Source organism: Triticum aestivum, chromosome 3A, assembly GCF_018294505.1.
Source record: "Triticum aestivum cultivar Chinese Spring chromosome 3A, IWGSC CS RefSeq v2.1, whole genome shotgun sequence".
In the NCBI taxonomy this organism is placed as follows: domain Eukaryota; kingdom Viridiplantae; phylum Streptophyta; class Magnoliopsida; order Poales; family Poaceae; genus Triticum; species Triticum aestivum.
Window position 1 is genome coordinate 82,090,130 of NC_057800.1, and position 15,300 is coordinate 82,105,429.

The 15,300-nt window shown below is 43.6% G+C and overlaps 1 protein-coding gene across 2 annotated transcripts; it reads right to left on the reverse strand.

The window, feature by feature from the left end:
- Nucleotides 1-4,429: 4,429 nt before the first annotated feature.
- Nucleotides 4,430-10,797, reverse strand: LOC123060424 (PSME3-interacting protein). 2 transcript variants are annotated; one of them, XM_044483141.1, is made up of 7 exons: nt 10,586-10,797; nt 10,377-10,451; nt 10,218-10,275; nt 9,756-9,811; nt 5,731-5,793; nt 5,122-5,190; nt 4,430-4,936 (listed from the first exon to the last, which is right to left on the reverse strand). In XM_044483141.1, exons 1-7 carry the CDS (start codon nt 10,667-10,669, stop codon nt 4,691-4,693), a joined length of 651 nt encoding a protein of 216 aa, XP_044339076.1. In that variant the 5' UTR covers nt 10,670-10,797; the 3' UTR covers nt 4,430-4,690. The 2 variants fall into 2 exon arrangements, with proteins under 2 accessions (XP_044339076.1, XP_044339077.1); XM_044483142.1 differs by lacking the exon at nt 5,122-5,190.
- Between the last annotated feature and the right edge of the window lie 4,503 nt (nt 10,798-15,300).

Consider the following 15,300-nt stretch of genomic DNA (forward strand, 5'->3'; position numbering starts at 1 on the left):
TAAATAACAACATCACTACTCAACAAGTTCTGAATTTTAGAACTGCAAGGTGAACACAAATTGCGACGAATCGGTTTTGTCTACCAGAACTGCAATAACTGCAGGGTTGTCCTAGACATATATCTCAAATTACGAGGAAGATGACAGAGAAAAATGAAGGGGTTCTAGATAAATTGGACTTTGGGAATGAAGATAAAGAGAATCATGAAGTGGAGGACAGTCTGATAGGATATGACAGGAAGCTTGCTATGTTAGGGCATCTCCAGTGGGAACCTGCAAATTTCCTTCCGCATCCGTCTGCGAACACGGGGGATCAGTTCGCGGGCATGGATGTGGGAGGTTGACATCCAACGCTGCTGCATATATTTCAAACTTTTTTCAACAAATTGGATGAAATTCATGCAAATACGGCCGGATTTCGTACAAACATGACGGATTTCATACAAACATGCGGATTTAACTATATTTAGAACCCAAAAATACCTGCCCCCTATGGCGGCGGCGCCCGGCGTCCAAGCCCATGTCATCCTCCTTCCGCCGTCTCTATGAGCACCGACGATAAGACCGATGAAGTGAAGGTGCGGCCTCCGGCGAGGAAGAGTAGAACACGAGAGACAGACCGGCCCACATGGGACACCAGGCCCCACCGCCTCATGTGGCCTACTCATCCTCGGAGAAGTCGCGCCTTGTCCGTCGCCGGTGGACGTGAGGTCCACGAGGGAAATGGTGGCGCCTTGGCTGTCGTCGTCCCACCGGGCCGGCTAATGGTTCGTTGGCGGCGTGTAGCAGGCGTAGCTAGCGATGTTCTCCTCCACAATCGCCTGTTGCTGCGCCTCCACGGCTGTCGCTTCCAGACGAGCGGCGGCTTGAGCGCGGACGGCATCGTAGATGGCACGGTGCTCCGCGACGAAATTTGGGTTCGCCACGGCCTCCTCGATCGCACGCTCGTCTAGATCTGGCCCTCCTCCTGGTTTGCAGGAGACATTGCGTCTGAACCGCTCCGCAGACCGATATAGGTCGGTATTGAATTGGCTTCCGCGGTCCGGATAACGTGGTCCAGGCAGTTGTGGGAGGCTTACGCGTCCGTTTGAAGATGCGCTTAGTGAGGACACGGGATTCGGTACACAGGGGATTGTCGATATGTTTGGCGGAGAGCCATCTGCTGAGACTGGGGAAGTTGCGGTACCTGACAAGAGGCGTACTGCGGAAGCGCTTTGTTGACCTAAATATGTGTGTACTTACAAATATTGTAAGAGAGGCAAAAGAAAAGAGGGGGTTGTGGAAGAGAGAAGGCTAAGTGACAAAAATGTGATGGACAAAGCAAGGTGCCATTTATCTATACACAAATATTTTTTGTTAATGCAAGATTTTTCTTAACACGTAATTTTGGTGCATGTTCAAACGAACAAAACTGTTTACCAAATTACCAGTGGCGGAGCTACGCTAAAATCCTTGGGCGGGCCAAACAGGCCAGATTAAAGCTAACCTTAATAATTTTTCTATTAAGAGCCTCTTAATCTTCACTATTTGGTGCTATGTTGGGCGGGCCATGGCCGGGTTTTGCCCCAACGTAGCTCCGCCACTGCAAATTACCATTAGATTTTTTTTTTGAGAAGAACCAAATTACCATTAGGTTATCGGTTCAAATTATATATGTGTTTCCAAAGTTATATTAATCTTAGCCCCTGTTCTATTTCTCTTTCTTACTAATATATAGTCCAGTTTTGTTTTACATTTTGTAAGATATATGGTCCACTTTTTCTTTGTACAGCGGTGTGCATCACATGGCAATTTGTAAGATATATGATCCACAGTGATGCGTCTGTATAACCATTTGAATATTTAGCAGTGCTTTCACTTAATTTATGGGATTAGATAAACTAAAAGGCGGAGGCGCGGCGGCATGCCGCGCCGGTTGAGAAGCCTGTGTATGCGTCTATGTTGTATTTTTTTAATAAGAGAAAAGGCGTTGTTGAGAAGCCGGTTGGGAAGACAGTTTAAGGACAAACTGGTAAAATAGCTTTTTTCTTTTGCGGAATAAGTAATTTTTTTTTCGGGGAAAATTTTGAAAGCTTTATTCAACAAAAGTGGTCCTGGGACAGTCCGCCATCAGGCTACTGATCAGGAAAGAAGGAATCGAGTCCAACCAACTCTCGGTGACCATAAGTGAGCATGCATGTTTAGCACACAAGTGGACCGGTAAGTTGGCTGCCCTAAAATACATGTTGAACTACAAAAGCAGTAAAATCTGAAGCTAGCTCTCCAATTTCTTCAAAGATAGGTGCCACAACAGAACGGTCTGTGTGACGAGAATTCCAGAGGTTCACCACCTGCAAGCAGCCAGTCTAAAATATGACATGAGTATGCCCTCTTAGCTTGGCAAAGATGACTCCGCCTCCATGATCAGAGGATCTGGAACCCCCTCAAACGATTTGCACCAGGTACCAAGTAAGGAAGTGGGAGATCTGGCCACGCCCCCCCCCCCCCCCCCCCCGCCCCGCACCACCCCTGCCTGTATCTATGCTTGTCGCTCCATCACAGTTAATTTTGATCCACTGCCCCTCTGGTGGTCTCCAGCCATGACCAGGCAGTACTATCGCATGATGTCGAGAGGAAGATCGAGAAGTGCCAAGTCCTCTCTAATCCTTCTCATAGCAGTAGCAGGATCTAGTTGGTCTTGATCATGAACCCACCGGTTTCTGGAATGCCATATAGTCCACATAGCTGTGACTATTTTTGCTCGTTCATAATCAGAAAACTGTTGGTCACAGACTATATCACGTGACCAAGTATCAGGGTGTAGCCTTGGAAGTCTGAAATCAAATAGAGCCCGCGCTTCCTCCCAAAAACGCCGTGCATGCGAGCAGTGCACTAGCGCATGCAAGAGATCTTCGTCCTTCACAAGACACACATTGCATCTACTGATCTGTTTTACATGTCTTCTCCTGAGAGTATCTTCAACTGGCAGAATTTTCTTAAGCACTCGCCACCAAAATACTCGCACTTTTGGGATAACTTTGAGTTTCCATAGCGATGTCCATAGCTGTCTTTCAGTCTGTGAGGTCCCCGTATCCGCTCCTTCCTCTCGAGCTAGACGCTCTTTACAATTCACAAGAGCATGATACGATGATTTGACAGTATAAACACCAGATGGCTCAAAGGCCCAAGCTAAAAAATCTTCTCCTCCACCAGTACGCAAAGGAATGTTTAAAATCGCTGCAGCATCCGGTGCTAGGAAGTTTTGAAGAACCAGATCATGGCGCCACGTCCAGTTTGCTGAATCTATGAGCTCGCTGACCATCTGGAGTGGTGTATTCTCAGGTTTGTACCTGAGCTCGCTGACCATCATGGCGCCACGTCCAGTTTGCTGAATCTATGAGCTCTTCATATACATTTGAATGACACATGGTTGCAATTTCAATCCGGAGCTCTATGTGTGCTTAGGTACTGTGATGACGACACTGGGAAAGCATCGGGAAGGAACCACACCATGGAACAAGGAGATGAAGAAGTGGAGAAGGCATCTTCGAAGAGCACGCTGCTATTTCTCGCCTGCTGTGAGCTGAATGATGCACTCACCTTAGGCGCCCCCTAAATGGGTCTGCCCAGCATGTGTTTTTTTCTTCTATTCTTTCATTACTCTTACTCGTATTTCTAAATTGATACCATTCAGAAATGAACATGAGATTTAAAAAATCATGTGTTTCCAAAAAATGCCGTGACATTTTAAAAATTGTTCACATAATTCAAAAAAATGTTGCATACCATTTGAAAAAATGTACATTAGATTTTATGAAAAATGTTACGTGTTTCAAAATTTTGTTTCTAATATTTTTCCAAATCTGTATACAATATAAAAATTCGCATAGTTTAGAAAAAAGTTTCATGCCATTCAAAAATGTTTAACATGTATACAAAAAAATGTTCAAAAACATATACTCCGTCCTATCCTTAGTACAACTTTAGTACAAAGTTGAACTAAAGGAGCGTCAATTAATATGGATTAGAGAGAGTAACTTTTTTTTAAATGTACATCATGTAATTTAAAACATGCTCGACATGTATAAAAGAATGTTACATGTGTAAGAAAAATGTACTATGTGTATTAAAAGAATAGTAGACATGTGTTAAAAAGGAAAAGGGGTGAAAAGACAAGGAAAACCCGTGAAAACCTAAGAAAAAAGAAAAAAACAAATAAACCGATGAAAGGCAATGAAAATCAATAAGAAAAACACATTTCTTTGGGGGGGGGGGGGGTAAATAGGCAAGAAATAGCCTCGACTAAAAAAAGTAGGCAAGAAATAGCTTGGCTAAAAAAAAATAGCCAGGAAATAGCGTGACACTCATGAATGGATTTCATTCGGAATTACTGCACCTACGATCTTTCCAGTCTGATTTTTGTGCAATGATCAGATGGATGGCTGTGGCCTTTGATAGGTGAATACTGACTCTGATTGCATAGTACCATAATTGCACTAAAAAAATCGTTTCGCTTGCTATTACGGTGTTAGATCCTTTTGTCAGATAGAACTCATCGTTTTCGACAAAACGTTCATACACTGCAATGGAATCATGGATGCAACCTTTGCATCTCGCCAAGAAAAACCCTCTTGCAGGCTGCTGCGGCGTTGCAGTGAGATTCTGGTATGCAACACTGAGCATTCTAGAAATCTTGGATATTACTGTTGGGTCATTGTTCATCGCCACTTTCATCGTCCTCGTCGCCGTATGCAGCCAGAGAGCCAAGCACGCTGCTCTTGGTGTCACCTTGTGGCTCACGGTTTGTATCATGCCCATTCGAAGGCACCAACTCCTTGGGAGCGGGCTTACATTCCAAGTCAGATTTTGCCTTCTTGGCTCGTGGCTTCACGGAAACTGTAATATTTCTCAGGAACTCAGGCTGGCTCCTCTTCGGAGGTGGCTTAGGCTTGCTTTCCTGAAGAAGAGCGGATATATATAAAAACAAAGATGAAAACCAGGACAATTTGGTTGAAGAAATGTTTCGTTTGCCTCTGCCATCATGATAGGGAATGCAAATATAGCAACTGGCTACATGTGCAATATCTAAAATGTAATTTTCGCCTGGCATGAAATTAAATATGCTTTCGTGTTGTAGCCTACCTCAGGCATAGAGACTGTAGGCATCTCACCAAGTTCATGAGCAATAGTGGACTGGGCAGCTACGGCCTCCTAAAGGGAAAAACACATTCGTTAGGTATGCCATGTGAGTGAGTCACGCTTGGGCCGCTTGGCAGACCATATACCACCAAAGTATAGTTACAACCCTAATTGTAGCAAGCAAGCCTGCCTTCCTATCCTGCCTACCCACATTCTTGTGATGTTGAAACAACTGCTGAACATTACAGGCTTATTAAGACAAAGCATAGAATCAGGTGTGGATGATAAAAGGCTCCACTATCTGCTGTTTTCAGATGATAGCTAGATACCCACATGACCAAAATTTCTCCACATTCACATCGTGTCTTTTTTATCTGTTAACGAATGAATGCTAGACGGACAATAATGCACCCATATGCAACCAGTCAAAGCGTATAAATCAGATTTCATGTTTTATTGTATTTTCTACAGAAAGACACAAACATTTGCAGTATTGAAAATAAGGGCAATACACACAACTTGTTACTCCCTCCGTACATTGTTTTTTAGACTTACCATAAGTCTAAAAAATGTCTTATATTAATGAACAGAGGAACTAGTAATATTACTCACGTGGAAACTACGGAGTTGTTCAGCTTCTTCATTGGCCACCTGCTGGTCATATTCTCTCCTTGACTGCACCATCGTAAATTGAATAGAGTAAGATGTTGCATGGCAGCACAAGATACAGACTACATTAACAGTTAACATACTTGAAATCTCATGTTTTATGTCCAAAATTCTTATTTATTCAAATATCAAATAGCCAAAGACCAGCACTAGAGTACTACTAACTTGAAATATGATAAACAAGCTACTCAGCCATTTTACTGCAGACAATTCACTACTTTTCAGTTTTAAGAATTTCCATATGACAATTGTTAAGTCAGAAGACCAATTATTGTCATGAATTGGAAAGAAGGATCCTCTTGAGGAAAATAGCAGCACATATTTTCCATACCTCCTTCACCCAAAATCGTACCCAAGGTAAATAATGAAGTCGTGGTCTCTTGTAATATTATTCACCAAAGTTGCAAATAATAATGCTACCTTTTCTTAATAATGTTCAGCATGGTTACCCAAAGAAGGTGAATACTAAATTGGTCTTAGAAACCAAATTCATCTCTAAAGAATATGTGGTTGATTTATGTTGAAACTCAAGAAATATTTGTGGTTGCAGTAAATGATCAACAAAATACTATTTTCAATAATGTAGTTGCTAGTTTAATTCTAACCACGCAAAAAGGGTTAAATCCTAAGGTGGTTGGCTGGTATCCTGTACTTCTGTCTTAATATAGGATGTGCCTTAGGTGTTTGCTCTCTGATGTAGTGTGTGCTATCACAAACTTAGGACACCTGGTCACTAGAGAATGGATAATGACGGCACTAATGGTACCGACATGAAGCTTAATCAGTCTCACTCTAAACTAAAGCCTGTTTTCAGTTCAGTTAGGATCTAAGATGGTTATGTTTTTAGTTCTTATTAGTTTTGTTCCAGTTGGGTAGGCCTGCAGGTTTGAAAAACTGCTAGGAAGCTATTTCCCTCTTTCTATTGTAAAAGGAAGGGTGAAAGGAATGCAGATTGACAGACTAGTTTACTGTGACTTGTACAAAAAAAGACAAAATTCAAGAACTAGTATAGTAATTAGTAAATATATGTGCACAATTTTGTCCCTTTTTTCACAACCCATGATCTTATATTTACATGCAAATACATAATGTTATACTGCTTTTTTTCAAGCAACCGGCAGGAGCAGTGCCTTTTCATTCAGAAGGGGGAAATATATAAAGGTCATACTATCTATTACAGTGGTATACTATAAATTACATCCATAATTTATTTCAGTTTTGAGATAGTCAAAGCATGCAACTAGTTGTGGACTCTTGTTTCCCTGGGGAACAGACCTCTCCGAAGCAATGCAAAGGTCAAAGCAGCATTATGCCCAAAAAAACTACACCAATATTATGTAAATAAATAGTCTTGATAATAGATATGTAATGGATGCAAAGATATAGACAAGCCTGCCAACCACGATGATCAGAGAATACAGTATAAACTGGATCCAGCCACACAATTCGTGTGTGCCTCAACCCTCTTAGGGCCTGTTCGGATCCCCAGGGATCAGACGGGATCGACGCCCAATCCCCATGGGTCAACCAGGATCAGCCCCGCCGGGTATGTATCCCTGCTCACACCTAAAAACATGTTCGGTTAATCCCTCTCAGGATCCCATCCAGCCTCTATTCCCCCGCAATTGTGTCCATCCCGGTCATGGTTGTGTTATTTGGATGCAGATGTTTATGTTTGGTACAACAGCACTGGAACACTTCATGAATCGTGTAATAGTGGCCACTGTACTGCAATCACATATTGCAGATTTCACATCTTCGAGCTACTCATGCTGAAATTGTCTCTCTAATCAAGGGAGCCTTTGCCAGGATTTCATCAAGTCAAAACGAGCCCAATGTTAACTTGCTTTCTACAGAGTAGCATGCTTTCATCAATTGAAACCATGGAGGTAACTCGTCACAAGAAGAAAAGGGTAAATAATTTTTGGCAACCGTAAAATATCTTTGGGGCAACTGTTAAATTGGAACTGAAGGTGGGATGGCCCTGGGGAATGTATTGTTTGGCATTTTGTTAGGATAATAAGATCCTGCCACTTGCTTACTGTTTTGATATGCTTTACTGCTGCCTAATCCCTTTTCCTCATTGAGATGGTTGGATTTATTTAGGCTTCTGGACCATCATGGCAGTATAATATGGAAGCCCAGGCAAAAGAATTTAATAAAGTGCTTCAGGAACAATATTATCCTTGGTTTGCACAATACATGGTCATGAAAAGGTACCATAACCATTTGTTTCCTTTCTTTTTTGCACCAGTTTTTCGAACCTTGAAGCACTAGTTGCATGTTTATCTTTGCATGGCAAGAATCGAGCCAATTTTTCATGATTTGTAGCTGAAAGTCTTTGACAAACTTAATTCAAGATCCTTGAGTAAGGAGATGCTGAGAAGCTACATATGAGAACAGCAAGGGTATGGTCACCCTAATTTGTCTACTTTCTCTGCCTTGAGAGTAAAACAAGTTTGTTGAACCTTAAGATTTTCTTATCCCGGTTTCACTAAGATCAGATCTTATCAAATCTAGTTCTGAGGAACACTCCTTACTAAAAATGTGCGGGCAGTTGGTTAGGAAAACTTACCATTGGAAGGAAGCATGCATAGCTAAGGTCTTGGGTGACAAAATGGTTGTACAAACTGTTTCACTTGTTGTACAAGTTAACTCAAACCCTGGCACCTCTGCGGTGTATGTTGCTTTTGGCTATATAGTTGCTTTTCATCTTGCTGACACTTGTTGAACATAATTCAGTAGTTTCTCATGCAGAAAAAATGTCAGCACAACGGTAATCTGGCACTAAAATTAGCTCAATAGATGTGGACAGAGATATTTATTTTGTTCTTACTAGAGAAGCTAGATTCCCTTCTCTGGTTAACTTACGTATTTTTCAGACCAAATTATGTGTATGGAGTTGTGTAGAATTGTGACTTGTATCAACGTGAAGGTTATTCTTATTTTTATCTTTCCTGGAGGTGTCAACGTGTCATGGATGATTTGGACTGGTGTCACTTTCAAATTGCTAGCCATGGATGATTACTGTTTAGCATTGCCACTGTCAAATCCACTTTGACCTCCGGTAACCGAACAAATTTTGAATGGGAGGATTACACACGGATTAGAAACTGAAACCCCAGGGGGGGAAGAGCTCATGGGTCGTCAGTGTGTAGCTTCGTCTCTTCCTAGTGGCTTGCTCACAGTTGAGAGCTCCTTCGACTTCATAGTGAGGCTTAGTGTTTATCTGTGGTGTACTTGGAGTTGTATGGGGCATTGTGGCTGCTCCTTAGCACCTCTGTATCTTGCCTCAGGTGTCTGTGTGGTGTTGGCGTGTTGTACTGTTGGCTGTATGTTGGTCGTTGCTTTATATATAAAGCGGGCGGAGAGCCGAGGGGGTCAACTGAAACCTTGTAGGTACTGATTCCATCCGGGGAATCAAACCCCAAGAACCTAACAATCCCTAAGGTGGTACCAAGGCCAAGGGCAAAAAGGCTTTCGGCAGCTATATGAATGCACTGAGAATGTAGCAAAGAAAATCCTATATTGGTTCAATATTTCAATCTAGAGAGGAAACTGATAGATATACCGTCAGCACTGGTGTGCTGTCCCCTTTAGTGTGACAAGAAGAGTGTCATCAGCAAAGCTTCTGGGTTAATCTTGAATCATTTACCATTCATGTAACTGTTTTACTCCTACACACTGCTCATCTGAGTGATTAATGTACCCGCACCATATATATAGATTCGGCTGTGAATGAGAAGTAAGAATTGAGATGCTAAACTAGTCTAGTTAGCTGTAGCGTGTCTCTTTCTTCCCTATACACATTTGCCGGAAACCCTCGAGAACCCTAGCAAAAAAACCACAAAAATTCCCCAAATCCCCTTCCGGGAGTGCCATACAAATCGCCAACGATATGTACCTATAGCTCCTACTTTCTAGCTTGAATAATCATTTTTAGTGCTAGCAATATGTTAAATGCTTACCAAAGCCAATTTGTCAAGAAACTCTGTCTCGTCCTCATCCAAAGCCTTTGGGGGTCCTGGATAGAACAATAAAATGATCAGAAAACAAGAAAAAAAATAACTAAACCCTAAATCTTGTGCTTTAGCCCTTTCAATGGAGTTACGGCAACTAGCCGAGAGCAGGTTAGAGAAGGTTGTCCAACAAGACCAAAAGATGTTTACAGTTTATCCCAGGTTCAGGCCAGAACAAGGATATACTCCTCTTTGTTTCAGAAAAGGTACAGGTAAGCCCAACTGTAGATTAACACTAGCATAGACATGCTTTGCTTATCAATAAACACTTTGGGCCGTAGGCTTAGTGTTTGTATTGCAACTCACTTCTTACTTGCTCTAACTGACTGCATCCTTTTAATGGGCATTAAACTTCACATTGCTCGTAGTCTTTCGCAAGATGGGAAGTGGTGCAGTGGGTGGATAACTTACTGTGCTTGAAGCGCTCATTGAACTCGGCATCCTTCTTATCCTTGTTCTCCTGCAGGATCTGCACAGCGTGAACATAAGCACTAGCCATCAGTACGGTCTCCGGTAGAGGATTATTGACACAAGCAAATGGGAGCGAAGGCGAGAAAGGAAAAAAAAAACCTGGAAGAGGGGCTTGTCGCGCTGGGCGGTGCCGTCTTCCACCCGCTCCCCTCTCGACCGCTTCGCCTCGTCGAGCTGCGAAATTTTTCCCCACCCCGCCAAAATCTCAGCAATTTTTTCTAGGTTTTCCGCATCCGACTCTACGCGCTAGGGTAGTGAGCAGGCGGGCAATCGAAAGAGAGGCGGAGATTAGGGTACTGTAGCCTTGCCTGCTCCTCGGAGACGAAGCTGACGAGGCGGATGGCCGGCGGAGCAGCCGCCTTGGAGCTCGACGACGTCTCCTCCCAACTCATTCGGACGGCGACGACTCCTCTTCTCCTCCGCCGCGCGGGCTGACGAGGCCTCTGCGAGCCTGCGAGATCCCTAAAACCAGACGAATCACGAGTCTCACTCACAGCCGTTGGATTACGATCTCGTCGATCTCAGGGCTTCTTTGATTTGCATTTTTAACTAGTGGCATTTGATTTTTTTTTTGCCACTCTTTACTTGGGACTTTGACAATTTGCCACTGCTTACTTTCTAGTATTTGATTTTCTTATATATACGGAAAAGGTAATTGACGAACGGTGTGCATTTAGGAATAGATCCAAAACTCCACGCCTGCATGCCCCGCTTTTTTGCACGGCGTGCCGTTTGCCCTTTTTTTGCGCCAGTTCACGTTTGGTTTTTCCTACCAGGTACTCAACGGCGGAGCTATGTAGAGAGCTGAGGGGGCTATGGGCCCCAGCCCAGATGAATATTTTTCACCAGGTAGTAGTATTGTAGGCCCATCAAGCCATGCACACACACTTCAGGCATAGAGGGCAACCTGTTTTCGCCTCCACTGTTCGCATCTACTCCCCAGCCATGCTCGCTTCCATGCATGAACCAGCCAACCTGCCGTCATGCCGCTGCACTCGCTCGATGCGCCGAAGCCCACTAGCAGCTTGCCCTGATCCGTGCGCTCCGCCAGCGAACACTCCCGGCGTTAAGGAGGGAGGAACAAGGTGCGCCTCAGCCCTTTGACCGTCGTCTCCTGCTCTTTGCCACTGGCCTCCCCGGTCTGGTGCTCGTCCACGCCGGCCGGTCGACCGGCCAGCCGGCCACCCGTCGTCACCGTCCGCCCCTCTCAATACGAATTTGTTAACGCTCTATGCGGATGCGCCCACCCATAAATTGTGTTGCGTATGTACGAGTAGGACAGTGAAATTAGGAAAACATGGGCATCACTAAAATTTTGAATTTCTTGTTGTTTCCTGTATGAGTTTGATTGGTAATTTAGCAATCAGTATGCATGTTCATCTGATCTAATTGGGGATTTCTTGTTTCTTGGGTCACAAATTTGCATGTGTTCTCCTGAGTACACAGATCAAGTGACCATGGTTAAGGGCAGCAGCGACAAACCAGATTCGATCATTAAAAGACCTGGGGACACTAGGTGGAGTTCTCACACGTTGGTTGTATTCAGTCTTATGAAGTTGGTTAATGCGGTAAATTTTGTTATGTAAAATATGGCTGCTGATAGATAAGTGCTGCCATCAATATGGATAAGTATAAATTTGCTTGAAGGCTACAAGTTCTAGCTTGTTGCGGTTGGTTAATTTTTGTCTTGTCATTGCCCCCCCATATATTCTTGCCAAGCTCCGCCACTGCAGGTACTCGTACATGAATTAATTCTGAGTGAAAAATTGCATGCTTTATTTGGGATTGGAACTTAGGTCTCTAGAGTCCCACTGGTCATCTCAACCCAAGGTGAGTGTTGTCCAATTATTCAAAACTAACGCCTTTTGGCATTTTCTACTTTTCTTCTTAGTATAAGAAAGTCTTTTCCTTTTCTTCCCCTAGGTTTGTTTCATGCATCTGTGTCGCACATTACATGGTGAAGGTAGATTGATGTTTGATGGTGTTACGGTCAGGGGTGCCTTATCATATTGAAAGTTGGTCTTAGTAGGACGGCCTAAGGCCCCTAAGTACACTTATGCCCTAAGTCGTTAGCCCGACCTATGGGCCCAACAAGAGAAGGACCCGGAGGACTTGGAGTACACAATAAGGCGACCTTTGTCCAGGAGGATGTTGGGAATCGTTGCATGGAAAATATTTTTTTTCTACACACACGCAATGATCTATCCATGGAGATGCATAGAAACAAGAGGGAGAGTGTGTCTACGTACCCTCGTAGACCGTAAGCGGAAGCGTTTTCACAACGCGGTTGGTGTAGTCGAACTTTCTTCGCGCTCCACCGATCAAGTACCAAACGTACGACACCTCTGAGTTCTGCACACGTTCAGCTCGGTGATGTCCCTCGCCTTCTTGATCCAGCAAGGTGTCGAGGTAGTAGATGAGTTCCATCAGCACGACAGTATGGTGACGGTGATGGTGAAGTGATCTACACAGGGTTTCGCCTAAGCACCGCGAGAATATAACCGGGGGTGTAAACTGTGGAGGGGGGTGCCGCACACGGCTAACAATTAATGTTGTGTGTTACAGCCCCCCTCCCCACATATATATAGGTGGGAGGGAGAGGGAAGAGGCCAAGGGGCGCCCCAAGTGGGGCCGAATCCCACTTGGGCTCCTGCCCTGGTTCGCCCCCCTTCCTTGTATAGGCGCCAGGGGAAGGAAGGGGGAGGTGCCCCCCCTTTCCTTTCTCCCTTGAGAAGGGGAAGGAAGGAGGGACTTGCCATCCCCCTTTCCTTTCCCTAGGGCTGGCCGGCCTGGTGGAGGGGCGCACCAGCCCCTTGTGGGCTAGTCTATCCCTCCCTTGGCCCATTAAGCCCATATCTTTGCCGGGGGGGGGGGTGCCCCGAACCCCTTTCGGTGACCCTATATGTACTCGGTACCCTCTGGAACATTTTCGGTGTCCGAATACCATCGTCCTATATATCAATCTTTACCTCTCGACCATTTCGAGACTCCTCGTCATGTCCGTGATCTCATCCAGGACTCCAAACAACATTCGGTCACCAAATCACATAACTCATATAATACTATATCATCATCGAACGTTAAGCGTGCGGACCCTACGGGTTCGAGAACTATGTAGACATGACCGAGACACCTCTCTGGTTGATAACCAGTAGCGGAACCTGGATGCTCATATTGGCTCCTACATATTCTACGAAGATCTTTATCGGTCGAACCGTTATGACAACATACACAATTCCTTTTGTCCATCGGTATGTTACTTGCCCGAGATTCGATCGCCGGTATCTTCATACCTAGTTCAATCTCATTACCGGCAAGTCTCTTTACTCATTCCGTAATACATCATCCTACAACTAACTCATTAGTCACTTTGCTTGCAAGGCTTCTTATGATGTGCATTACCAAGAGGGCCCAGAGATACCTCTCTAATACTTGGAGTGATAAATCCTAATCTCGATCTATGCCAACCCAACAAACACCTTCGGAGATACCTCTAGAGCATCTTTATAATCACCCAGTTACGTTGTGACGTTTGATAGCACACAAGGTATTCCTCCTGTGTCCGGGAGTTGCAAAATCTCATAGTCGAAGGAATATGTATTTGACATGAAGAAAGCAATAGCAATAAAACTGAACGATCATTATGCTAAGCTAACGGATGGGTCTTGTCCATCACATCATTCTCCTAATGATGTGATCCCGTTATGAAATGACAACTCATTTCCATGGTTAGGAAACCTTAACCATCTTTGATCAACGAGCTAGTCAAGTAGAGGCTCACTAGGGACACAGTGTTTGTCTATGTATTCACACATGTATTTGGGTTTCCGATCAATACAATTCTAGCATGAATAATAAACATTTATCATGAATAAGGAAATATAAAATAACAACTTTACTATTGCCTCTAGGGCATATTTCCTTCAATCTCTCACTACACTAGAGTCAATAATCTAGATTACATAGTAATGATTCTAACACCCATGGAGTATTGGTGTTGATCATGTTTTGCTCGTGGAAGAGGCTTAGTCAACGGGTCTGCTACATTCAAATCCTTATGTATTTTGCAAATCTCTATGTCTCCCTCCTTGACTTGATCACGGATGAAGTTGAAGTGTCTCTTGATGTGTTTGGTTCTTTTGTGAAATCTGGATTTCTTTGCTAAGGCTATTGCTCCAGTATTGTCAAAAAATATTTTCGTTGGACCCGATGCACTAGGTATTACACCTAGATCGGATATGAACTCCTTCATCCAGACTCCTTCATTTGCTGCTTCCGAAGCAGCTATGTACTTCGCTTCGCACGTAGATCTCGCCACGACGCTCTACTTGGAACTGCAACAACTGACAGCACCACCATTCAATATAAATACATATCCGGTTTGTGACTTGGAGTCATCCAGATCATTGTCAAAACTAGCATCGACGTAACCATTTACGACGAGATCTTTGTCACCTCCATAAATGAGAAACATATCCTTAGTCCTTTTTAGGTACTTCATGATGTTCTTGATCGTTGTCCAATGATCCAGTCCTGGATTACTTTGGTACCTCTCTGCTAAACTTATAGCAAGGCACACATCAGGTCCGGTACACAACATAGCATACATGATAGAACCTATGGCTGAGGCATAGGGAATGAATTTCATTTTCTCTCTATCTTCCGCAATGGTCGGGCATTGAGTCTGACTCAACTTCACACCTTGTAACACAAACAAGAACCCTTTCTTTGACTGGTCCATTTTGAACTTCTTCAAAATTTTATCAAGGTATGGCTTTGTGAAAGTCCTATTAAGCATATTGATCTATCTCTATAGATGTTGATGCCCAATATATAAGCAGCTTCACCGAGATCTTTGATACGTCTCCGTCGTATCTACTTTTCCTAACGCTTTTCCTCTTGTTTTGGACTCTAATTTGTATGATTTGAATGAAACTAGCCCGGACTGACGTTGTTTTCAGCAGAACTACCATGGTATTATTTTTTGTGCAGAAATAGAAGTTCTAGGAATGGAACGAAACTT